The 25,654-nt window shown below is 38.7% G+C and overlaps 1 protein-coding gene across 1 annotated transcript in view; it reads left to right on the top strand.

The window, feature by feature from the left end:
* The first annotated feature begins 3,870 nt into the window (after positions 1 to 3,870).
* Positions 3,871 to 25,654, top strand: part of CDC42BPA (CDC42 binding protein kinase alpha) — a 296,230-nt gene continuing 274,446 nt past the window's right edge. Inside the window, exon 1 of the mRNA XM_052654292.1 lies at positions 3,871 to 4,060. Within this exon, the coding sequence (XP_052510252.1) occupies positions 3,883 to 4,060 (178 nt within the window). The 5' untranslated portion in view covers positions 3,871 to 3,882. The remainder of the gene's footprint in view (positions 4,061 to 25,654) is intronic.

Below are 25,654 nucleotides of genomic sequence, written 5' to 3'. Positions count from 1 at the left end.
TTGGAACCAGCTCTATGGTATAAAAGCAGAGGAAATTTTCTTTGCTATCCCACCTCATGGTCAATTCAAAGTGTTAAAATGTCTTGGCTTCACTGTTAAAAACCATGTTGTTGAAGAATATGTGTTGACCTGAAAAATGTTTATAATATATTGCCATTATTTCATGGCAAATGTTGCGTTGTGTTGTCAGTAGCTCAGTCATGTTGGATTCTTTGTGAACCCATGGACTGTAGCCCCCAGGCTCCTCTGTCCATGGGGATTCTCCAGGCAAGAGTACTGGAGTACTTTGCCATTCCCTTCCCCGGCGCATCTTCCCAACCCAGGGATCGAACCCAGGTCTCCTGCATTGCAGGCAAATTCTTTACCATCTGAGCCACCAGGAAAGTTGTAAATGGGGAAAAAGTGGCAGATTTTATATTCTTGGGCTCCAAAATCACTGCAGACAGTGACTGCAGCGATGAAATTAAAAGATGCTTGCTCCTTGGAATAAAAGCTATGACAAACCCAGATACTGTATTAAAAAGCAGAGACATCAACTTGCTGACAAAGGTCCATATAGTGGAAGCTGTGGTTTTTCCAGTAGTCATGGATGGATGTGAGAGTTGGACCATAAAGAAGGCTGAGCACTGACAAATTGATGCTTTTGAATTGTGGTGCTTGAGAAGACTCTTGAGAGTCTCTTGGACTGCAAGGAGATCAAACCAGTCAATTCTAAAGGAAATCAACCCAGAATATTCATTGGAAGGACTGATGCTAAAGCTGAAGCTCCAGTACTTTGGCCACCTGATGCAAAGAGCCGACTCACTGGAAAAGGCCTTGATGTTGGCAAAGATTGAGGGCAGGAGGAGAAGGGAGTGACGGAGGATGAGATGGTTGGATGGCCTCACTGACTCAATGGACATGAGTTTGAGCAAACACTAGCAGACAGTCAAGGACAGGGAAGACTGGTGTGCTGCAGTTCAGGGGGATGCAAAGAGTCACATACAATTTAGTGACTGAACAACATGTGAAAACAGGAGGCTATAAAACTGTCTTTTTTTAATGGATCATTTTATTAAAATACATAGGAAAAATACTTCAATAGTAAACACCAAAATATTATTATTTGTGTATTAACCTTTTCTGTTTTTCTATTACTTTTATTAGTCAATACACACACACACAAAGTTGTAATGGGTATAATGACCCATCTTTTGTCTGAACCTATGTATCACTCATGTGTCAAGAGCTCATTAGAAATGTTTTGTCCTTATTGAAATCAGGCAAGTGTAGAATTAACAAAAGATTCACAATATTTTGTGAATGACGGCATCTTGAACCCTAATCTTAGCCTTCATTTCTAGACCTTCCTTAGCTTCCATATTAGTAAGATGTGAAAAACACAATTGTGCGTATTAACATAGAAAATATAACTGCCTCAGGGATGTAGGGAAAGAATATAAAATAACTATTTTGCAGAAAGTTTTTATAAAGGAGATGGCATTTTGAAAGGGAATGACAGAAATGCAGTGACCCAGTTTAGTGACACATTTAAATGTGGGCTCTTCCATGAGAAATTTGTAGAGCGCTCTCCTAAACAGGGTCAAAAATACCCCACAAAAAACAGCTTGAAAGGCCCTAAATGCATCAGAGGCCTTACCTATTCAATGATTCGTCTTTGCTGCCAGGTTTCTGCATTGTGCCACTGGGCTACGTGTGTGTGCGCGCGCACGCGAGCGCGCTCTGGGGATGGAGGTTTGAGGATAGTGAACTGTCTTGACTCCCCTTCATTGGCTGAATCCCGTGTAGGTGGTAACCTTGGCTGGGGATAAACAGGCAACAGCTAGAACAGTTCCGGAGAAGAAAACACAGTGCTCTTCGTAGGGAAACTTGGGAATAGACATGGGGAAGTCTGTTTTTCTCGCACTCAGGGCTTTTAGGTAGCGCGTACAAGTGTGTCATTGTATTCGTCCTGGGAAGTGACACAAGAAGTGGTGTAATTAGACACCCAAGGAATTATTAGTTTGGAGTGCTTGGGAACTGAATTTGCGGCGGGGGGCGGGGGGGACGGGGGACGGGTTGTGGTGAGCAGGTAAGAGGCGCTGAGAAGGGCACTGTTTTTAGAGATCTGTCGGGAGCCTAAAGCCGTCTGCTTCTGGGCCTCCTTAGCAAACGTGCCAGTCAGGTGGTGCCTCCGAGGCCCAGGAGGAAGGCCCGCTCTGCGATCCGTACGAGAAGCCTCGAGGACCGGGAACACAGCGGCGAGGCGGTGGCGCAGTTCCCAGCCCGCGCCCGGGTCCTCCCACCTCCAGACCGGCCGCCGCCGACCGCCGCGGCCTCCCTCAGTCCTCCCGTATCCCTGCATTCCACGTTGCGGCAGCGGCAGCCTCGCCGGCCGATGCGTCCCACCCGCCCCTCGGGCTGGCGCAGCCGTCGCGCCCCCGGCCCCCGCCCGCGCGCACCCCCCGCCCCCAGGGCCCGGGCTCGGCTCTGCGCGGCCTCTGGACCGGACCCCGCCGGGCCGGCTGGGCTCGGGCGGGGGCGGGGCGGGGGCGGGGAGGGGAGAGAGGGCGGGCGCGCGCGTGTCGGGGGGCGGGGGCGCGGGCCGCCATATTGGATCTGGACTCGTCCGCCAGCCTCCGCCTGCGTGCGGTGGGCCCTGGAGCTGCCTCGCGGAGCCCAGGGCGCGAGCGCGAGAGAACGGGGAAGGCGGGGGAGGGGTGGAGGGAAAGGAAGGGAGTGGCTGCGAGCCGGGCTGCGGCAGCCTCTGGTCTCCTTACCAGCGGCACCAACCCCTCCTCCTGCGCCTCGGCCGCTTCCCTCCTCGCCGGGGAAAGATGCCCTTAAGCCAGGGGTGTGAAGAAGGGGGAGATCTAGCTGCCGGAGCCGCCCGCGCCCTCGCCGCCGCAGTTGCCGCCGTCCGTGTCCTTTGAATCCAGAAAAGCACCCCCTCGCCAGGGCATCGGGAGCGTCGGCGGGCGGGCGGCCGCGGTGCGGGTGTGGGGGAGACCCGGCTCTCTGCCGGGCGCGGCCCAGGCCGGCGGCCCAGCGACCACCGACATGGAGCGGGCTCGGGCCGCCAAGTAGCCGCCGCTCCCGGAGTCGGGGGCGAGTGCCGCCCGCAGTCAGTCAGGCCCCTAGGAGAAGCGGGGAGAAAAATGAAGAGTTTTCATCGGAATCGGTTGGAAATAGGACTAACTGCAAAGCCTTAAAAAGAAGGACTTCGGAAGGAGAAAGGAAAAGCCTCCTCCAGGGAAGACTTGGCGTGCTCCGAGCCGAGGGGCTGCTTCAGGAACCTCGCCCCCCTCCCTTTCCCGCTGGAGAAATTGCCTCTGATGCGTTATCCAAGTGGTGGCTGGGAGGATTTGCAGCAGAATTTTTGGTTTTCCCTCCCCCTTATATATATTCTGGCTTTTTCCTCCCCTTTCGATTTTCCTTCTGCCTGGAAGTGAATTGCTGATGCAGATCGGGACTTAATTCATAAATGATGCAGCCGGATTCGTTTCAGGATTCTGTTGCACGAGTTGAATTTTGAATGAAGGAGAAGAGCTTTTTTTTTTTTTTCCTAAAGAAGTGTTGACTCTGGTTCGCTGTACTTTTTAATTATTTTATTTAAATATACGATTTAATTGTATTATTCTTTTAAAAAATGTATTAAATATATATTTTATGGTAACTTTTCCTCAAAAATATATGTATATGTGCGGAATTGAAGACGCTTCAGTTAAGTGAGGTTACTGGCGTGTTAAATGTTGAATTCAGCACCGGCCGGCATTGCATGACAGTTATTTGAATAACAAGTGGTTTATTTTTAAACCACACATTTTAACATTTAGGTTTCAGTAATCATAGTCAAAATCGTTTCAGTAATTGAAAGGAAAACCAGCGGAGATTGAAGCAAACATGTCTGGAGAAGTGCGTTTGAGGCAGTTGGAGCAGTTTATTTTGGATGGGCCCGCTCAGACCAATGGGCAGTGCTTCAGTGTGGAAACGTTACTGGATATCCTCATCTGCCTTTACGATGAATGCAATAATTCTCCATTGAGAAGAGAGAAGAACATTCTTGAATACCTAGAATGGGGTAAGTTTGTATTTAAAATAAAAACTCTTTAGCTGGCCATTGTGATTTGTTACAGAGAGCTACCGTGATAAACTCTCTACTCTGTAATAAGTATATAAACATATACTATCTGTTGTGTATGTATTATGTATTTAAATATGTATGTATACACACAATAAAAGAGTAGACACCAGTTCAAGGTTTTTTTTTTTCAGTAGTTTTCGTTAAATATTTTCCCAAGAGTGCAGGCATGGTACTCAGTTGTTGCCTTGATTTAATGTGAAACTTGAGGGGAAGAACTTACGTTTTTTTGGTCAGACAAATTTTGAATAATTCTATGATGGGCGGAAATGGATTATTGCTCATTTTGCCTAAAAAGTGGTGGTCTAACAGGCATTTGAGTGAAAGGTATTTATTAGTGGAAACATTCCTTCCAAGGCTTTGGAAGTCACTCTGGAAATGGGAGGAGGTTTTAAAATATCTTAGGTCAACAGGAACTTGAAGGTGGTCATCACTGGGTTTTATTACATCTCTATATAGTACAAGGCAAGGAAATGACTAAACATGGACTTGCCAAAAATTGTCATGTTTGTAAGATGACATAAATAGTTTAAAAATTTTGTGATACTATTTGCTAGGGAATGTTTGGGAGCAACTCCTGCCTGCCTGAGAGTTAGATTCAGTCCAAATTTAATTCAGACCTAAACTGGTTCATTTTTTATCTTCATTCTCCGAAATCTAGATGTAATTTAGAAGACATAGATGTTGGAGTAGGTCAATGATGAGAGCAAATGCTCCACGTGACCTTTAGCTTGAAGTCTTAGTTTAAGTTCTGCTTCCAGTGTTACCTGTGAGCAAGTTCCAGCATCCACCACTTCACTGTGAGAAGAGTATACATCATCACACATCATACTGTTAATATAGTACATATCAATGCATCTGTATCGATACACTGACTTTTGAAGGATATTAGCCAAAGAAGTTATTTTGTATCTATGGAATAAGGATACTTGAGTTTGTTGGAAAGTTTTTATACTAAAATGTCTTTGTTCCCAAGTAAAGCTTTATTTTTTTTGAAGCGAAAGTCAGTTGGTGATTATTCCATATTTTGGACTTGAAATTTATTAAAAATTCATTTGCCAGGTAAATCACGTATTCAGAATTGCATGCACATAATAACTTTAATTATTTAATATGTCAATATCAGGAATTTTCTAGTAACTTGATGTCATAGGGTTAAATATATGTATATGTGTGTGTATAAGACATGAATGATTTTAAGAAACAGATTACTAAACTCATACTGGAAAGGTAAGAATTTCAAATCATCTTTCAAGAGCTCACTGAGTTTAGAATGAGATAGTTTTGACTTTGATACTGGATTAGTGAGTATATGTCCTTTAATTTTATATGTAGAGCAAAATATTTTATAAAGCCTGTGTAGTTTTACACTTCATGTTTCATAAATTTAGAAATTTTCTAGTTCTCTTTTTAAAATTTAGCGAAAAGATTCTGATACTTTGAGTTAGAGTTTCAGTTCTTAAATTATGGTTCCATAGCAATACTCTAGTCTATGATTATGGTTGTCATTTAATATTTATTCTTTCTCATCTGTAAAATGATGGGAGAACTCTGTATGTACCAGTTGTAAATGTAATGTAAAAATTATGAAAAAAGAGAAAACTATCCTCAATTGCCTTTTGGTTGTTAAGATCTTACATTTACGTTATCAGATATCTTGCTGTATTATCAGAAAAATTTATATACATTTTCCACTAAATTATGATTTCCTGGATCTTGTTTCTTTTATCTGTATTAAAAAAAACTTGTTTGTATATATTAAATTTAAACTACATAAGCCAAAAGTCAAAGAAGTGTTTGGCCAAATACATTTTATTTTTATAATATAGTAGATTTTAAAATAATTTTAAAACAGGGACTTTTCACAATTTTAAAGTAAATTGAGTTTTAGTATGATCCTTCATATTTTGTCTTTTAGAAGTCTGGTGTGATGTAACAAAAATAATATATACAGTCTCTTAAGTACACTCCTGTTGTAATAGGAAACAAGGGACTAGAATTTTGGGGATTTATTTTGTAGGCTTTAGAACTTTTGTTGTTGTTATTTAGTTGCTAAGTCGTATCCAATTCTTTTGGGATCCCATGGGCTGTAACCCACCAGGCTCCTCTGTCCATGGGATTTCCCAGGCAAGAATACTGGAGTGAGTTGCCATTCCCTTCTCCAGGGAATCTTCCTGACCCAGGGATCGAACTTGTGTCTCCTGCTTAGCAGGCAGATTCTTTACCCCTGAGCCACCTGGGAAGCCAGGCTTTGGGACTAGGCACTGTCTATTAAGTCTCAGGCATTTTTAAGTTGGTGTTTGAGGTCTGAAAGTGGAAGATACCAATCATAGAAGTCTGGGTAAGGAGGAAGAAAAGAATGGAAAAAGCTGTCAAGAAGTACATCATGAGTAGTAGTATTTACTATTTTTAAGTTATTTGAGAAACTGGGTTTAACAATTTAAGTCTCCTCATTTAATTATTGAAATAGATCCGTTGTTCTTCGAGTATGATTTGATTACGCATTTGGGGAAATGTCTTATTTTATTCTCGCTGCTGCTGCTAAGTCACTTCAGTCGCGTCCGACTCTGTGTGGACCCCATAGACGGCAGCCCACCAGGCTCCCCCGTCCCTGGGATTCTCCAGGCAAGAACACTGAAGTGGGTTGCCATTTCCTTCTCCAGTGCATGAAAGGGAAAAGAGAAGGGGAAGTCGCTCAGTCGTGTCAGACTCTTGGCGACCCCATGGACTGCAGCCTACCAGTCTCCTCCACCCATGGAATTTCCCAGGCAAGAGTACTGGAGTGGGGTGCCATTGCCTTCTCCATTATTCTCACTACCTAACATTATATAAAAAGCAGTTAGATTAAGGAGGTTTCCAGATAGTGAACTGGCCTCGTTTAATTTTTTAACACTATTTATTTGGTCTGTGATAGAGACTGAAAGAATTTGTTTGTTGTGGTTAAATTTGATAATTTAGATTTGCCTTAAATGATACAGTTTTTAGTTTGAGTTTTAAAAGGCCCAATATTTGCAACAGGAGAGCAGTAGTAAATACTCTGTTAATACATGCTGTATATTTGTGTTTGGCTGTCTGTATTAATGAAAGTGTCATCTAGATAATATCTTTTTTAAAAAAAACTTTTATATTTGTATTGGGGTATAGCAGATTAACAATATTGTGATAGTTTCAGGTTAACAGCAAAGAACTGAACCATATGTGTACTTATATCCATTCTCCCCCAAACTCTCCTTCCTACATATGACTTATTTTTAAAAATGGAGTCAGCAAAATTCTGTTTGACTTGCTTCATTTCCATCAGTTTCACTTTATTCCTAGTTATGACCTATTTCGTATTTATATTGATACTGTTAATGTTTTGTTCATTACAGCATCATGACAGTGAGAAAACGGACAGTTCAAAGTCAGATTTTGTTTCTTGGATAGTGCTCCTTGAATTTGGTGCTGATGGCCTCAGGGAGGAAGTAAGTAGAGTTCTAGAGAGGAAGAGGGGATTAAGCCATTGAGCAATTGAGCAAGGGGATAAGAGTGCTTTTATACCTTAACGCCATAGATCACTGTCAAATTTATATTTTCCAGTTATACACAGTAAGATTTGAAAGATTATGTTTTGTCCTTATTTTTTGTCAAAATGATTATGGTTTATATGTTTTGTTTATAAAATAATAGTTTTGATGTCAGTAGTGTAACTCTACAGTAGAGTTGTAAAAATAGCTTTTACATTATAAGCTAATTTGCTGGTAGTGACTAAATGAATATGTTATTCGTTAAATTGGCTATCCTCTACTTTGAAATGGAAAGTTAAAATTTTAGGAAATTCTGAATCAAGTTGCTTAAAAAATAGGGGAAAGATAATATTACTCAAAAAAAAGCCAGACTGTATGTGGCTAACTGTATTTTGATGCTTTCTGAATATTGGAGTTTACAATATTTCGTTTAAATTATCCTTTAACAACAGTAATTTTATGGTTTATTCAGTGTATGCACACACACATAAAATAGCCTGAATGGTTAATAAACTTGTTACTAGAGTACATCAGTAGGTACTGTGGTTTAAACTTTTCATTTTGTTAGAGTAGTTTTAAAGCTTATTCACATTTTTTGATGTGTAGGTCTGTTAAGGGAGGTGATGATGGCCTAATTACAGAAATCTGAATCTTTTCTTTGTTTTTCATTTATACTGTTCTTCATTGTTAGCTTTTCCTAAGTAGAGTTTATTAATCATACCAAATTATCAAAGAGTTCATTTAATACACATAATTAGGTTTATTTAAGTCCTCAATTAGGATCATCATAAATGTCACCAGAAATATAGGTTGGGTAGTTTCCTTTATACTAGTCACCTAATAATCTAGTCTCTTCTAAGAGTGATAATAAGTACAATTATTTGATCTCACACAATGCTGGCACATGATAGAAGCATGTTCATAAGTGGTGGCCATTATATTTCCACTTCTCTTCTATTTCTTTCTTTTCAAAAGGATACATTGCTCCATGAGTGAGAACAGGGATGTCAAGAATAACAATAATAATTTTAGGAACTTATTTCAACTGCTGGGAATATACACCGAGGAAACCAGAATTGAAAGAGACACGTGTACCCCAATGTTCATTGCAGCACTGTTTATAATAGCCAGGACATGGAAGCAACCTAGATGTCCATCCGCAGATGAATGGATAAGAAAGCTGTGGTACATATACACAATGGATATTACTCAGCCATTAAAAAGAATACATTTGAATCACTTCTAATGAGGTGGATGAAACTGGAGCCTATTATACAGAGTGAAATAAGCCAGAAAGAAAAACACCTGTACAGTATACTAACGCATATATATGGAATTTAGAAAGACTGTAACGATAACCCTGTATGCAAGAGAACAAAAGAGACACAGATGTATAGAACAGTCTTTTGGTCTCTGTGGGAGAGGGAGAGGGTGGGACGATTTGGGAGAATGGCATTGAAACATGTATAATATCATATAAGAAACAAATCGCCAGTCCAGGTTCGATGCAGGATACAGAATGCTCAGGGCTGGTGCACTGGGATGACCCAGAGGGATGGTACAGGGAGGGAGGTGGGAGGGGGGTTCAGGATGGGGAACGTGTACACCCGTGGCGGATTCATGTTGATGTATGGCAAAACCAATACAATTAAAAAAAGAAAAAAAAATACTATCAACTATTAAAAAAAAGAAAATGTAGGATATACCTAAGCATAGTGGTGTAAACACAAATAGCATAATATGTTGGAAATTTTATGAAATAATTTTGGAAATTTTATGAAATAATTCCTGGGACTTGACTAATATTAGATAGTAAGCTCAGGCTACTTTAAAGTAAAAGAACTGAGCTTGTTGCAAATTAATATTTTACTGTACTCCTCTTCTATGGTAGTAAAAAAAATTCTCCCCAAACCTTTTCTCTTCATGTTCACTTATTGCCAGTATATTGTATATATTGCTGATTTCATCCTATTGGTTTTGATAGGTTTTAGAATCAGTTTACTAAGTCCAGCTAGCATTTAAAAAATTAAATATACTAGAATAGAAAATACTAAGTAGCCATGTGTTGAAAGAATAACTATTATACAGAATTCCTGTATTTTCTTGTATATTTTACTGAAGATTGGAATGAGCAGAGTTAGAATTCTAGGGTAGATGATACTAAAGCATGTTGGCTGTTTAACAGTGTAAAGATTATGGACATACTTATTCTTTTCAAAAAGCACAAGTGTTTAAATTAGGGACAGACTGAAGAATTTAAAGAAAAGGAACTTAGATAGGGATAAGATACTTGGAAGGAGAGAAGGAGAATAGGAGAGAGGAAAAATGAGATAATGAGCATGAATATACTGTTTTCCTGGGTTGCTACTTCAGGCTGATTTGTGAATAACTGGATACTTTTAATTTAGAAATTAATAGACAGGTGAATTCACTCATTTGTTTTGTCTTTGATGGTTCATTTCCTTTCTTTTCACATTTTTCCTTCTCTGACTTTGGGCTCCTGGATGTTGACTTCCATTGACTGTAAAGTTCTGTAACTTGTCAAATGTGAGGGATATGACCTACAGATATTGGTTGTAGTTTCTGTTTATGCCTTCCCAGTACTCCAGATGCATGTTACAGTAGATACAGGTGAGCAAGGTTTGCTGGGTCCCTTGTTACTCATGGTCTCATCCCTTGTTACTCACAAAACTTCCAGTGAGGTTGCCTTCAAGTTTCAGTAGCTAATACGAAGAATTGCTCAGCAGATTTTGCGTGTCTTGAGTCAAGAACTTCTTTCCATAAAGGTTTTTTTTTTGAATGACCCGCACTATAAATACAGGTCATCCCAGACATATCAATGACTGTCTTTTGTTATCACTGCATATAAAACTCCTTTCCAGATCCAGGGGATTTCCTTTTTCCCCCTTTGATACTGACCAGAGTAACAGAATTGCTTTTCTCAGCTAGTTGCTCCATACTTCCCCTCTGCGTTCTCCACTTCTTCCAATTAATAGCTATGAGCCTCTATTGGCCAGTACCCCTCCTCCCATTCTAGGGCTTCTTTATCTGCTCCTGTAGGAAAGTAGCACTTTGGCTTTCATAGTTAACAGGAGGCTCAAAGACCTGACTCTCCACTTTCCAGTCTCACTATTTGCCCATTAATTCTTCCTCACAGGAACTGTTCTGTTGGGAGTTAGGGTTTCTTTACTCTAGCCTCCTCCCTAGTTTTTAAGTGGGTTCTGGAAATCTGGGATATGAATAGGTGCTTTCGGAGGGGAGAAGGTTTATGTGGCTAAATAAATACGGGAAAGTATTTTGAACAAAATTAAACATTAGAAATATTGTGGGTTATCCTGAAATTTTTTATGTTTTGGGGAAGGTGGATGGAAGCCAGTGTTCCATGGAACACCCTTTGGGAGATGCTCTTTGAGTATGAAGTCATGGTGTCCCTTGTGTCAGGGATAGAAAGAGTTAATTTTCAGGGAAATTTTGGAACACGGTATGGTTTGGAGAGAAAATCCACATCTGAGTAAGTTAGATTTTACTTAGTGGTTGTGAACTTTTGTCTCCTGTGTGATAGTCACAATAACTGGAAGATAAACTTAATCATGGTGGAGTAGGACATGAGCGAGGCTGGTGAGCATTTGCGTCCAGGAAAAGTACCCCATAAAGCAGAATGAAATTAAATACAATAATGGATCAGTGCTGTTAGCGTCTAAAGTCCTAGACATTACTGATAGGTCTCTGTTTATGACCTTTTCTTGCTCTCATATCAACTTGCTATTCAGCTATAGGCATTCACAACAAATTCAGAAGTTCTCACCGTATCTTTTTGAAGCTTTAGTTATTTTCATTACTTTGTGATATTTCAGAGGAAAAGATCATGGACATGCAATTTCAGGATTCATTATAGTTTTAAGTATTGTTTTTTGTAAGGTTATAATGTTTTTGCTAAGCTGTTGGTTTCAGACTTTAGGATTAGTGTGGGAACTTTACTGTTTATTTGCATCTGTGAAACTATGGGTTTCAAGTGCCAGCACCTATTTATGTATTGCAAAGAAGCCAGAATATACAGTACTTTTATTAAAGAGGAAGCCATATATAATTGGTGCTGTTTCAACACTCTGTGAGCAAGTAGAACTCTGTGATTACTATAAACTTCTATTCTGAGTATAGAGTGGTAGATAATAATACTGGAGAGTAATTTGACTTGATTTTAAAGATAAATAACTTACAGGATCAATTAGTCTTTTTTCCCACTCACTACTGACATACATTAATTTTTCTCTTTAATTCTTCCTCATCAAGACTATTCCTCTCAACCCTGATCTAATTAATCTAAATACCTACCTATGTGGTTGAAAACAGTCTTTTAAGAATACATGAGTTCAGTCATGCAGTCATTCGATTTTTATTTCAAATTGCTTACGCATCACTGTAGACTTAATCTACAAAAAAACACTTCTATTCACTTTGTTCTATTCATAGTGATAAAAGCTTAATCAAATTTAATACTTAGAGTTTCCATGGTGAAGATCTACAGTGGAATACCTCACCCTGAAATATTTCTGTTCTAAACCTATATGCTAAACAATAGCAGGGACTTGGGTTTCAAACTGGCTCCCTTGGTTATGGGCTGGTTGATTTAAGCAAGTTACTTAACTTCTCTAAGTCTGTTTTATCACCAGTGGAAAACTGAGATAATAATAATAGCTTACTCTTCCAAAAGGTTGAAGGTTGGTTTAGAATTTTCTTTTTCTGGTGATTTATAGAAGAATTGATGGTTTTGAACTGTGGTGTTGGAGAAGACTCTTGAGAGTCCCTTGGACTGCAAGGAGATCCAACCAGTCCATTCTGAAGGAGATCAGTCCTGGGATTTCTTTGGAGGGAATGATGCTGAAGCTGAAACTCCAGTACTTTGGCCACCTCATGCGAAGAGTTGACTCATTGGAAAAGACTCTGATGCTGGGAGGGATTGGGAGCAGGAGGAGAAGGGGACGATAGAGGATGAGATGGCTGGATGGCATCACTGACTGGATGGACGTGAGTCTGAGTGAACTCTGGGAGTTGGTGATGGACAGGGAGGCCTGGCATGCTGCGATTCATGGGGTTGCAAAGAGTTGGACACGACTGAGTGACTGAACTGAACTGATAGTTAAATTACGTTGTCTTTTTTCTCATTCTGGTTTTGAAGTTTCTATTGGGACTTATGATAAAGGAAGATAAAATGCTAGTTTTGAAAGTTTAGTTGGCATGTATAGTTATACAGGGATGTAAATAACTTTATTTTACTGTTGACAAACATAACTTATAATGTTTTATTGAATTATATTGGCATCAGAGGTGTCTTTCCTTCTGATGTCTGACTATGCAGACAGCATCTTATTCCTTCTCTTAGGATATTTTGCATTGTCACATTTTGTTTTTATTAACAGAACTGTTTTTCAGTAAATATTGAGTTCATGCATATTTTTATCACCAACAGCAAATATTATGAAATGGGTAGTTATGATTTATTTTTGTATTTATAAAGCTCCAACCTGCACATCAGTGGTAGAGTTCTAGACCTCAACTCAGAAGATGAAAATAATCCTGAAAAATTATTGGTATTCATTCACTTAGGATGTTTTGTGGACTAAAGATTATGTAGCACCCATAAATGCATGTTGTGGACTGATAGTAAGCATGAAGAAAATTCACAGTATACCCTAGTGTTTCCTAGACTGTATTTTATATATAAAGTGTTGAATCTTCTACTAATCAAATCTTTTACTTGCTTATTTTTTAGCTATTAGTATTCCGTTGATTTCTTTTCTCACTGATGTATCCTGTTTTATTTCAAAAGAGATTTCTTATAAGTAGTGGTTTATCATCCCCTCCCTTAGCAGTTGACAGTCTATAAGTATTTAATCACGGTAAAGGTAAGGAGAAGAGGATGCTACTATTTAAAGGAATAAGATAAAATGCAAATAATCTCTAGTTTTTGAAGATAAAACTTTCTTACACTGAGTGTGTGTTTATTTGCACAACATTCAGCATAGTCTGGTGATAATGAGTTGAACACACAAATTAGTTGCATTTTCTTCTGCAACCCCATTAAAATTACAGTGAAGGAATTTTTAAAAAGTCATGAATCTTCAAGGATGAGAAAAATGGGAGGATACGGTGAAATATTGGAAGCGGAAAAAGCAGGTAGACGGGTGATAACTGCTGATTTAGCACATCTGAGAACGTCCAGTGTTAAGTTGTTAATTGTGTAAAGCAATCCCTTTTACTTGGCAGAATCCTCAAAAGTCTTAGATGTTGGTATTGTCAGGAACCTGTGAAAGTTGAGGTAGGGGTGAAGCTAAAATGTGGATGATCCATTGAAACTGCTGCGCAAATAGTAGGAGCTTTAGTGCCCCTCTCCTCCTCCATGCCGCCTGGCTCCTGTCTTTCCTCCTCAAAGATTGGATGTTCATTTTCAGTAAAACAGAGGTTCTTTGTGTTGAGTGATATTAGGCATAGTTTAGGATTGGCATTTCATACTGAAAACAGGAGAGTAAATACATGTTTATTTACTTTTGCTTGACTACCAGAATGTGGACAACTAGGCCTTTATCACAAAGGCAGGAGGTTAGAGAAGTGTCTCAAGCATCTGACCAGCTCCAAAATCAAGGATTAAGATATAGATATATCAGGGATTCCTCAGCAAAGGGCTTAGGCAATCACACTTCAGTGCAGTTCATTATCAGTGGGCTTCACCCAGGGCTTCAGAGCTTTGATTAGCTCTTTCATTTTCTCAAACCTAATAGAAAACCAAGGATTGTCAGATATCTGAAGAAAGCCTGTAAGGAAATAAGTATAACTGCAGATGAACAGAAAAACAGGGAAAAAACACCTTATGTGAAACAGCATCTGCAGAGAAAGCATAATTTCAAAAAAGCTATCAATATTCTCAGAGATAAGAGAAGGACCATGAAGTAAGTCATGAGTCAGGATGTCCTAAAAAGGAATAAAAGTGAATAAAAAAAAAATCCTTTGAAATTAAACATGTGATAGCTAAAATGAAAACCTCAGTTCAAGACCTGGAAGGTAAAACAAGGAGTTTCTTGGAAAATAGAGCAAAAATCACAAAGGGATAGAAGAGAAGAACACTGGAGGACCAGTTTAAGAGGTCTGAATAATAGGAATTCCAATTGGGAGGACGGAGGGGAGGAACCTCTAGGAAAATATTCTAGAATTGAAGGACATGAATTTCTAGACAGAGAGGCCCCACCAAGTACAGCACAAGGGGTGGAAATAGATTCATACCAAGATTTACAGCCAGTTCACTGTGCAGATTCCAGATCTCTGGGGACAAAGAATAGACTCAAAAGGTTTCCGAAAAGAAACTAATCAATACAAAGGATCAGGAATCAGAAAGGCTCTGGAATTCTCAGGAGCAACACTGGAAGCTAGATGATAGTGTTCTGAACGAAAAAGATTTCCAAACTGGAATTCTGTAGCCATCCGTATTCTCAATCAGGTGTGAAGGTGGGATGAGGACATGTTAAGAGCTGCAGGTCTTCAAAAAATGTTTCGCCTGCAACCCGTGGACTCCCAGTAAGATAACCCACCATCCAGGTTTACCTGGAACTAGGGACTTTCTTAATATATCGACTTGTGCTGAAACCAGGAGAGACATAGACGAACTGTGATGAGTTGGATGCTCTAGCCCCAACTAAACGAGAGAGGAAATTAAGATGAGAAAATATAGGATATCTCCTAGTAGGAGATCCAGTAGAGGGGAGAGAAGAAAGGATTTCCTAGGATGATGGTGAAGGGAGAATACAGAGTGATTGCATGGAGCACAGAGGTCAGTCAGCCCAGATAAGAGGCAGCAAAGAAATCTCCCTGAGAGACTTCTTTAATATCTGATACAAGTGAATATCTTGAGACGATATTCAGAAATCTGAGGAGAGCTTAGAGTTGCTTGGAAAATGAAGCAAATGAGAAAGCAGTTATTAAGAAAAAGATTTGTGTAGATAATGGTCATACATCATGTTACAGGAATGGAAACAGTGAATAAGGTTATGCTGTAACTGTGTTGGGAGGTTGGTACAGAAAGGGAAAGGCTTTTGGTGAGGGTGAAGGTACTTACTAGGGCCTGGTGGTTTTCTTGAACCTTAATTGGCAATTGAATCTGTGTTTATGAATAACTAATAAACATGAATACTTAAAAAATAGTTTTTGAAGAGTTATGTAGTCCCTGTTCCTTTAATCCTTCCTCATTAATCTCATTTTCAAATTTTTTTCTAAGTCCTTAACCAAGGAGCTCAAAACTGGATACGGTAAATAGGAGATTTAAAGTTTATCAGTTTATTTTTGAGCAGATAGTCTTTTTTCTTCTTTAGTGATTGCTCTGTTCTTATCGATGGCACTTTATGAATAGTCTTTATCTTAGGAAAAGGTAGGGTAAATTCTATGTAATTACATTAATGAAGTTACATAAGGCACACATATTACTCAATGTTTATGGAATTGAACACACAACAAAAGAACTCTAGTAGATCAATAAACTAAATTATACAAATGATATGAAAGATGGATGAAATGATCACTTCTATAAAGTAGTAAGCGACCAGGTATTATGACAACAGACATCAGAATGCTTGTCAGATACTCAGCTGCAGGATAGCTTTGTTTTAACAGTACTCAGCTTCTCTTGTAGGCTTACCTGGTGGCTCAGTGGTTAAGAACCTGCCTGCCAGTGCAGGAGATGTAGGTTCGATTCCTGGGTCGGGAAGATGCGCTGGAGAAAATGGCAACCCACTCCAGTGTTCTTGCCTGGAAAATCCATGGATAGAGGCGCCTGATGGGCTACAGTCCATGGTGTCACAAAGAGTTGGATACTACTGAGCAACTAAGCACACTGCCTCTCTTGAGTCTTCTGAAATTCCTGTTGGACCTTGTAAATGCAAGGAAATGCCTCATATTAAATCAGATCTTTTTGAAATAAATTTTAATATTTCACAGAGAAAATTTTTTTAAACCTAAATAATTTGAGTTACCCTTTTCATACCTGTTTTAGGGCTGGGTTATGAGAAGTTTGTTTCAGGTAGTTACTGAGCAGTAGGACTTAGTGGGAAACTGGACTATGTTCTAACTACTCCTGGGTCAGGTTTTCAGGGGATAATTTCCTTGTTTAATTTGAACTCTAGGATACTTGAAAAACACACTCTAAAACAAATTATTATTGAATTGCTGCTGAGGTCTGAATGTTAAGTGTCCCTCCAGAATTCATATGTTAAAATCCAAACCCCTAAAGATGATAACATTAGGAAGTGAGGCCTTTGTGGAACCTCTCTGAATGGGATTATTCGTTCCTTTATAATAAAAGAGGCCCCAGAGAGCTTGCGAACCCTTCCACTATGTGAGGACACAGAAGACCACTGTGCTGGCACCTTGGTCTTGGAGTTCTAACTTCCAGAATTTAAGAAATAGATCTGTGGTATTTTATTATAGCAGCCCAAAGGGCTAAACAGTTATTCAGTACTTTGTTTCCTTACATGAGAGATTATTCTCCTGATTTTTTTGTTGAATGCATTGCTGCTGTTGAAGGTCATTTTTACTGTTTTCCAGACTGTTAGTAACTTGTTTTGTTGGTGATTGTATACTTAAAACATTCTGTACTTATTCTTGCATTTCATCTAAAGGAGAAAAAACATTAAAAATAGTATTGCTGTAAACTACAATTTAAATCTTAAATTGGTGATCATTTTTCAGTTTCTGGATACAATGCTTTTACTTAGAATCAAAATAATTGAAAGTAGCTCTAACCAGAATTCCTAGATAGCAGCGTCCATAGTTTAAAATAGTTACCCAGGGTTAGAATGAAATATTTATAATAGCCTAGTATCATTTTGTTTTCAATTAGGTATGCTATAAAAAATAAAATTTCAACCATCCCATTTTCAAAAAACAGAGATAAAAGGAAATGATGTCATATAGCTGCTATTTGGAAATAATGAAGGAATTTTTCCTGTAGCAATAGTAATATTTCCTTTGTAGCAGTATCTACTTTACATTTCAATTCTGAAATATACAAAGATGATTTTTGTAAGAGTATGTAGTTTTTGAAATAGAAATTACTTAGATTTTTAAAAGCCCCAATACTAAGAATTTTCAGGTAAAGCTGTTTGGACTAAATTTTTTCCCCTAAAATTCTCTGCGTGTTACTCAAATTATATTGGAGTCAGAATTTCTCATTTTGAAAGTTTGGAAAACTTTCTGAAAAAATACCGAGAAAATGTTTAGTTCAGTTTACTACTGTCCTTTCACAGAAGGATTTTCACTATGATTAACTGTTGTCCATTTCTAAAAGATACTAGCCTCCAAAATGTAAAGGCTAGTATTTACATGCCTTTAAATATGACTCTATTCCAGCATATTGGAGATGGAGTTTTATAGATGACCAGTGTGTTTAGCTCAGCTTTGTTGCTCAGTCGCGTCTGACTCTCTGCGACCCCATGGACGACCCCATGGACTCCATGGGGGCATGCCAGACCCCTCTGTCCTTCACTATCTCCTGGAGCTTGCTCAAACTCATGTCCATTGAGTTGGTGATGCCATCCAACCATCTTGTCCTCTGTCGACCCCTTTTCCTCCTGCCTTCAATATTTCCCAGCATCAAGGTCTTTTCCAATGAGTTGGCTCTTGGCATCAGGTTGCAAAGTATTGGAGCTTCAGCTTTAGCATCAGTCCTTCCTATGAATATTCTGGGTTGATTTCCTTTAGGATTGACTGGTTTGATCTCCTTGCTGTCCAAGGGACTCTCAAGAGTCTTTTCCAGTGCCACAGTTCAGAAGCATCAGTTCTTCAGCACTCAGCTTTCTTCACAGTCCAACTCTCATATCCATACATGACTACTGGAAAAACCATAGCTTTGACTAGACAGACCTTTGTTGGTAAAGTAATGTCTCTTTTTAATGTGCTGTTTAGGTTTGTTACAGCTTTTCTTCCAAGGAAAACTCAGCTTAGTTTTGATTAATTTTCCTTTTGAGTTTTTAGGGTATAGCAGATATGGCTATATGAATGCCATCTGGTTTATTCACATATTTAGCTAAATTATTAAAACTAAAAAGACGTTATTAGGTTGTTACTTTAGATTATTACTACAAAAATAATACAGCGTGAGTAAAGGCAGTTATAGTGGTTGAATTCTGGTGCTGTTTGATTATAATTAAACTTGTGATTATTTTGTGTTTGTGTATGTGTTTTGGATGTGCTCTAAATGCTCCTTGTTACCAGTGCTTTGGAAATATATTTGAATTTGGAGTCACAGTACAACTCTGGGGAGGGAAGGACCCTTGAAAATTGTAGCTGCCTGAAATTCTTACTAAACATGAGTGTGTGTGTGTGTGTGTGTGTGTGTGTGTGTGTGTGTGTGTATTTGTTTCTGAGATGGATGAAAAACACAGTAATCTCTCTGGTTTCCCCCATTTTCCTGTCTCCCTTTGTTCTTCTTTTTTTTTTTTTTACCAATTTTTTTTGGTGGCTAAACATGTCAAAAATTTGTTTTAACCATTTAAAAATGTATAATTCAGTGACATGTTTACAATGTTTTGTAACCATCACAGCTGTCTATTTCTGAAAATTTTCATCACCCCAAACAGAAACTCTGTACTAATAAAGCAATACTTTCCATGTTCTTCTCCCCGAAGCTCTCGGCAACTTGTAATCTATTTTCTTTCTCTATGAATTTGCCTATTCTGGATGTTTCATAAAAGTTGAATCATACAGTATTTATCCTTTTGTATCTGGCTTATTTCACTTAATGTCTTCAAGATTCATCCTTTTTGTAGCATATATCACAATTTCATTTGTATTTAAGGCTGAATAATATACCATTGTATGTATATTACCACATTTTTTTATCCATCCATCTTTCAATGAACATTTGGGTTGTTTCTGCTTTGTGGCTATCATGAATAATACTGCATCAAACATGGGTATATAGATATCTGTTTGATTTCCTGTTTCTAATTCTTTTGGACGTGTATCCAGGAGTGGATTTTTTGGGTCATATAGTAATTCTGTGTTTAACATTTTTGAGGAATTGCCAAACTGTTTTCCAAAGCAGTTGTACCATTGCACAGTCCTACCAGAAATTTACTAACGTTTCAGTTTCTCTGTATTTTTGTCAACACTTGGTAGCTTGACATTTTTTTATTGTATCCATTCTAGTATGTGTGAAATGGTATCTCATTGTAGTTTTAATTTGCCTTCCCCAAATGATTAGTGGCGGATTTTCATGTGCTTATTGGCCATTTGCATATGTTCCTCAGAGAAGTATCTATTCAGGTCATTTGCCAGTATTTTAAATGGAGTTGTTTGTTTTGTTGTTGTTGAGATTGAAGAGTTCTTCTGTACTGAAGAAGCTGAAGAGTTCTTCTGTATGTATTCTGAATATTAAGCTCTTATCAGATATATGACTTGCAAACATTTTCTCCCTTTCTGTGCTTTGCCTTTTTTCATTCTGTTGATAATTGTCTTTTGATGCACAAAGTGTTTTTGTTTTCACAAAGTCCAGTTTATTTATTTTGTCTTTTGTTTCCTCTGCCTGTGGTGCCATATCTGAGAAATCATTGCCAAGTCCAATATCATGAAGATTTTTCTCTATATTTTCTTCCTAGAGTTTTACGGTTTGCGAGTGAGTGAATGAATTCACTCAGTCATGTCCAACTCTTTGCAACCCCATGGACTGTAGCCTACCAGGCTCCTCCGTCCATGGGATTTTCCAGGCAAGAATACTGGAGTGGGTTGCCATTTAGCTCTTATTTTTAATTAGATCCACTTGGAGTTAATTTCTGTATATGGTGTGAAGTAGAAGTCTAACTTCATTGTTTCACATGTGGAAATCCTATTTTCCCAACATAATTCCTTAAAGAGATTATTCTTTATCCATCAAATGAACTTTAAACCCTTTTCAAAAAGCAGTTGGCCATAAATGTATGGGTTTATTTCTGGACTTTTTAGTTCTATTCCATTGGTCTGTGTGTCAGTTCTTATGTCAGTATCACAGAACCTTGATTACTATAGTTTTGTAATAAGTTTGAGATTAGGAAGAGTGAGCCCTCCAACTTTGTTCTTCTTTTTCAAGACTTTTAATTAATCTGGGCCCCTTGTAATTCCATGGGAATTTGAAGTTTGGCTTTTCCATTTCTGTTAAAAAAGGCTGTTAGAATTTTGAGCGGGCTCCTCTTCTTTAATAATATTCAGTTGACTGTATTTTCTAGCTTTCTTTGCAGTTAGGTTTGGACACAGGACTAGTTTCGGACATTAGACATTAAGTGAAAGTGATATGTTTTATCAGGAGCTTCATTAAAAGGTAAACTTTCCCCACTTACTCCTTTCTGCTATACAGAGAACATGTCAGGTGATATCTTCTGAGCTTGAACCTTAAGGATGGACGCATGAGGGCTATGCTCCAAGGATGACGTAGTAGGAGGTGAAAGCATCTTGATTCCCTTGACAACTTTGTCAGACTGCCCTACCAGCCTTGGACTGTTTACCTTCAGACTTCTTTTGTTTGAAAAAGAAATACATTTTTATTTTGTTTAAGTTGAGGTTAACTTGAGATTTTTGGTTTTATAGATCTGAATTTAATTGATACGCCTTTCCAATTATATTAATTTGGTTTCCCTTTGTGTGCAATGTTTGAGGGGATTAATTTATATATATGTTTTGTAAATTACACTTTAAAATTATTTGTTCTTAATATATAAGTGGCCACCACAATTTTTTAAAAAGTAGAAAAAATTTGCCACTATGACATAGCAGCTTTTGTCATTTTTGTACCTTCTTATTATGGTTGTTTTTTATATGCACATTTAGCTTTCTAAATGGAAACACTTCTGGTATTTTTATATTCTCCTTTTTCCACTTAACATGACAAAGCGATGGTACATATTGATGAACCTCTTTGTTCCTCAGTTTCTTCATCTCTAAAAGTGGTGATAGTTATTATATATACTTCACAGAGTTGTGAAGATTGACTAAAATGTTGCACATATGGTACTAGACCAGTGCCTGGCACATAGAACACCCTCAGCATTAGTTGTCATCAACATCGAATTATCATAATCTTCTTTTCTACATTATTCTATGTAGACTGTATTCTATATCATTTCTATATTATTGTATCTTTGTACTCACCACGGCTGTAGCATTGGCTTCTCTTAAGACTTTTCCCTCGAGACTGCGGTACTGATGGCACTGGAGCAACATGATCCCTTGTTTAAGTGGGAGAAGAGAGCGGTTGAGAGACAGAGACAGAGAGAAGTGGCTTCCTATAGCCCTTTCAAGAGGGACAAGCCTACCTTTCATAGAAATACCCTTGAAATCTCCCCTGTAGTCTGAATAGCCAGAATGAGAAAACATGTCTGTTTTTGAACTAGTGGTTACTTTGGTGAGATTATTGAGGATACATAGGCTATGTAAGGGAAGTATAGATAATAATACTAGGATTCTGTTTAGAAAGAGTGGCTGGGTTCTGGGTAAACCACAAGCAGTCTCTACTACAGTTGGCACTGTGGTTTTGAGCAGTTTATAGCAATTTCTTTAGGCATTATTAGTGCCACAGTAAAGTTTTACGGTGTTCTTTGCCTTTTCCCTGACCACCTCTAAGTAATGCCTTCTCTAATGTGTGTTTTTGATTTAAGGATTCTGAGCCAGTGTTGCTGTATAGAACAGAGAAAAGGATGCATTATAGATATATACAATTAAATTTTAACTTCAAGATTGCAGATGGTCATTAAAATGATACTTTTCTCAGCCATTCCATCTTTTTTTTAAATTTATTTTTAATTGGAGCATAAGCCATGACATCTTTTGTTGGCTTATTCCTCTCAATGCCTGTAAAATTTGTTTGTGGTGCTCATTTGGCAACTAAAATGAATAATCTTAATTATTAATTGTCTTTTTATATATGTCACACCAAGAATCAGCTCTCCTTGTATCTCTGACACAAATAAATTCCAGTGTATCTTTATTGTTAGTGATATCTCCAGATGGTGTGGTTAGGAGGTCTGTTTAAAGTTAATTCTTAAATATTAATTGTACACAATAAATATTATATGTATAATGGAGTGTGGGAATTATTATGTCTATAATAGAGTATGGGAACAATAAAGATGGACAGTATGTGGTTCCTACCCTCAAGGAATTAAGCAGAATATAAATGTACTAAAGGAAGCACAAGAGGGATTACTTTTGATAAGGAGAGTAGGGAGTGAAAAAGGATCAGTTAAGCTGATCCTTAGAATAGCATTTTGTGAATTAGAGGTAGGAGGAAGGGCATTTTAGATGGAAGGGAACAGTGGAGCTAGAGTATGGAGGCAGGAAAGCTCAAAGGCATGTGCTTTGAAGCAGAGTCAGGGAATAGTGGGAAATATAGTTGGAATGGTGGGTTGGGGCCATTTGAGAAGTATTACTACATAAGTTGAATTTGACTCTGGACAGTAGGAAGCCATTGAATATGTATTTGTTTTTAAAGCAAGGAATCTTGGAAATTGCTTTCTACCAAAGCATAAGTAGCCTTAGGATTTGTAGTCTCTTGTTATGATAGAAAGATTTTGGAGTGCACCCATTAATTCATTTAAACAAGTATTTATGGCATATCAGGTATGTGGTAGGTATCATCCAGCAATGACCAAGGCAAGCAGGGTCTCTGCTATCGTGAAACTTACATCAAAATTTTGGGGGAATTCAGGAAATAAACATGTAAATAAATAGGATTACTTTAGCTATTTCTAGGAGTGCTAAAGAAAATAAGAGTTTGACATGACAGGGTGTTTTGGGTCATAATTTAGATCATTAGTCATGGAATGACCCATGGTTTTGCTCTGGGCAACCAGCTGAATAACAATAGCTAATATTGATTATTTACTGTGTGCCAGGTACTGTTTAGGCAGTTTTCATGGATTATCCAATTTAATAATAATCAGCACAACCTTATGAAGAAAGTAGCATTATTCTTATATTATAGATGAGGAAACTGGGATATTAAGTGGTGGTGTCAAGGTCTAAACCATTTAATGTGATTTTAGAGCTCACAGTCTTAATCACAACTACTCAGTTGTATTGCCATTTTGTTTAGTCATGTCTGACTCTTTTTGACCCCATGGACTGTAGCTCACCTGATTCCTCTGTCCAGGCAAGAATATTGGAGTGGATTGGCTTTTCCTGTGCCAGGGACTCTAACCAACCCAGGGATTGAACCCTCGTCTTTTGTGTCTCCTGCCTTAGCAGGTGGGGATTCTTTGTCACTGAGTCATCTAGAAAGTCAGACTGTTATCCCTGAGAAGTGGAGTAGGGTGAGAATTAAGAATTCTGTTTTGGCCACGTTTGAAATAGTCGGTAGCTGATATGTTAGTCTGGAAACATAGTTGTTTCAGAGGTTAGGACTGGAGATACAAACTTCAGATTCATCTGCTTATAGGTAAAACCATGGGACTAGATGAGAATTTTTAATGTGTAGATAAGAAAAAGAAAAAGATTAAGGGCTGACTCTGAAAGCGTTCAAAATTTAAAGCTTGAGCAGTTGAGGAGCCAGAAATGGAGAGTGGTAGTGAGATAGAAGAAACCAGGAGAACATGTTGTCAGGAAGTCAAAATTAGCTTCAGAAGAAGGGACTGTCACATGTTGTGATGTGGCTAGGATGCAGGCCCAAGTCTAAATTGAGTCAGGTGAGAAAATGGAGCAAAGTGGAAGACACACACATAAGCACACGTATATGTGTTTATGTATATGTATATAGACAATTATATGGACAGTTTTTACAAAGCTTTCACTGTGATGGAGGGGGCAAAGAATTTTGGTGGTAATTAGAGGGGACATGGGATTAGGGAGGGTTTTTAAGCATGGGGGAAAACTATGGTTGATAGAAGTGATCCACTGAGGAGACAGAGATTTATGATATAGGAAAGAGGAGAATAAATACAGGGATTGGTCTTTGACTGAAGCAGGGCACTTATATGCATATATGTATATATTGTAGAGGCAGAGCACAAGGTACAGTTACAGGGTTGTGGGAGGAGAAAGGAGTTCACTTCTGATTGCTCCTGTTAATTCATTAATATTTAAGACAGAGTAATCAGCTGAGAGTGGTGGGAGTTATTGGAAATTTCAGGAGAGAGGAGATGTGTTTGACAGGGTCCCCAAGATTACCCCTCAGTTAGGTGCTTCACTAGCAGGACTCACAGAACTCAGCATGTAGTCATAGTCATGGTTACTGTAACAAAAAGCTGCAAAGCAAAATCAGTAAAGACGAAAAGCTCATGGGGCGAAGGCAGAGGAAACCAACCAGAAGCTTCCAAGAATCTTCTCCCATAGTTCACCTAAGACGCTATTAATCCCTTCAACAGTGTACTATGACATCATGTGTGAAGTGTTGACTACCAACAATGTTTAATGAGTGAAACTCAGAAAAGCTTACTGCCCAAGATTTTTCTTGGAGCTTGGTAACATGGGCTCACTCTGACTAGCACGTACAAAATTCCAGATGCCCAGAACACAAGTATTCAGCCTAAGCCATATTGTTTACACAGTTTAAGCACATTGAGCCACTAACTCCTGTCAGGATTGAGAGGACGCTTCCCACACCCGAGTTCCCAGACTTGAGGCAAGGACCAGCCTTGCCAGCAGGTCTTTCTAAGAATAGGAGCCTTAGGCCTGCAGTGCCACCTCTTTTCTGCACAGTATGAAATAGTGATTTTAGAGGATATGAGGTGACCATGCTCAGTTCAGTTCAGTCGCTCAGTCGTGTCCGACTCTTTGCGACCCCATGAATCGCAGCATGCCCGGCCTCCCTGTCCATCACCAACTCCCGGAGTTCACTCAGACTCACGTCCATCAAGTCAGTGATGCCATCCTAACGAGAGGTATAGAGATCGTCAGGAATGTTGTGTTCACATGACACACGTGGTGATAAGTTTAATCAGCTAGTGGGATTGTGGTTTTTTTTTACCCCCCTGTATCTACATCCAGCTGCTCAGAAGCAGGCTATGTTGCAGTTTTATTGTGG

Source organism: Budorcas taxicolor, chromosome 16 (genome assembly GCF_023091745.1).
Source record: "Budorcas taxicolor isolate Tak-1 chromosome 16, Takin1.1, whole genome shotgun sequence".
Lineage (NCBI taxonomy): Eukaryota > Metazoa > Chordata > Mammalia > Artiodactyla > Bovidae > Budorcas > Budorcas taxicolor.
The sequence above is the reverse complement of the archived record's forward strand: the minus strand, read 5'-3'. Positions and strand labels throughout refer to the sequence as shown.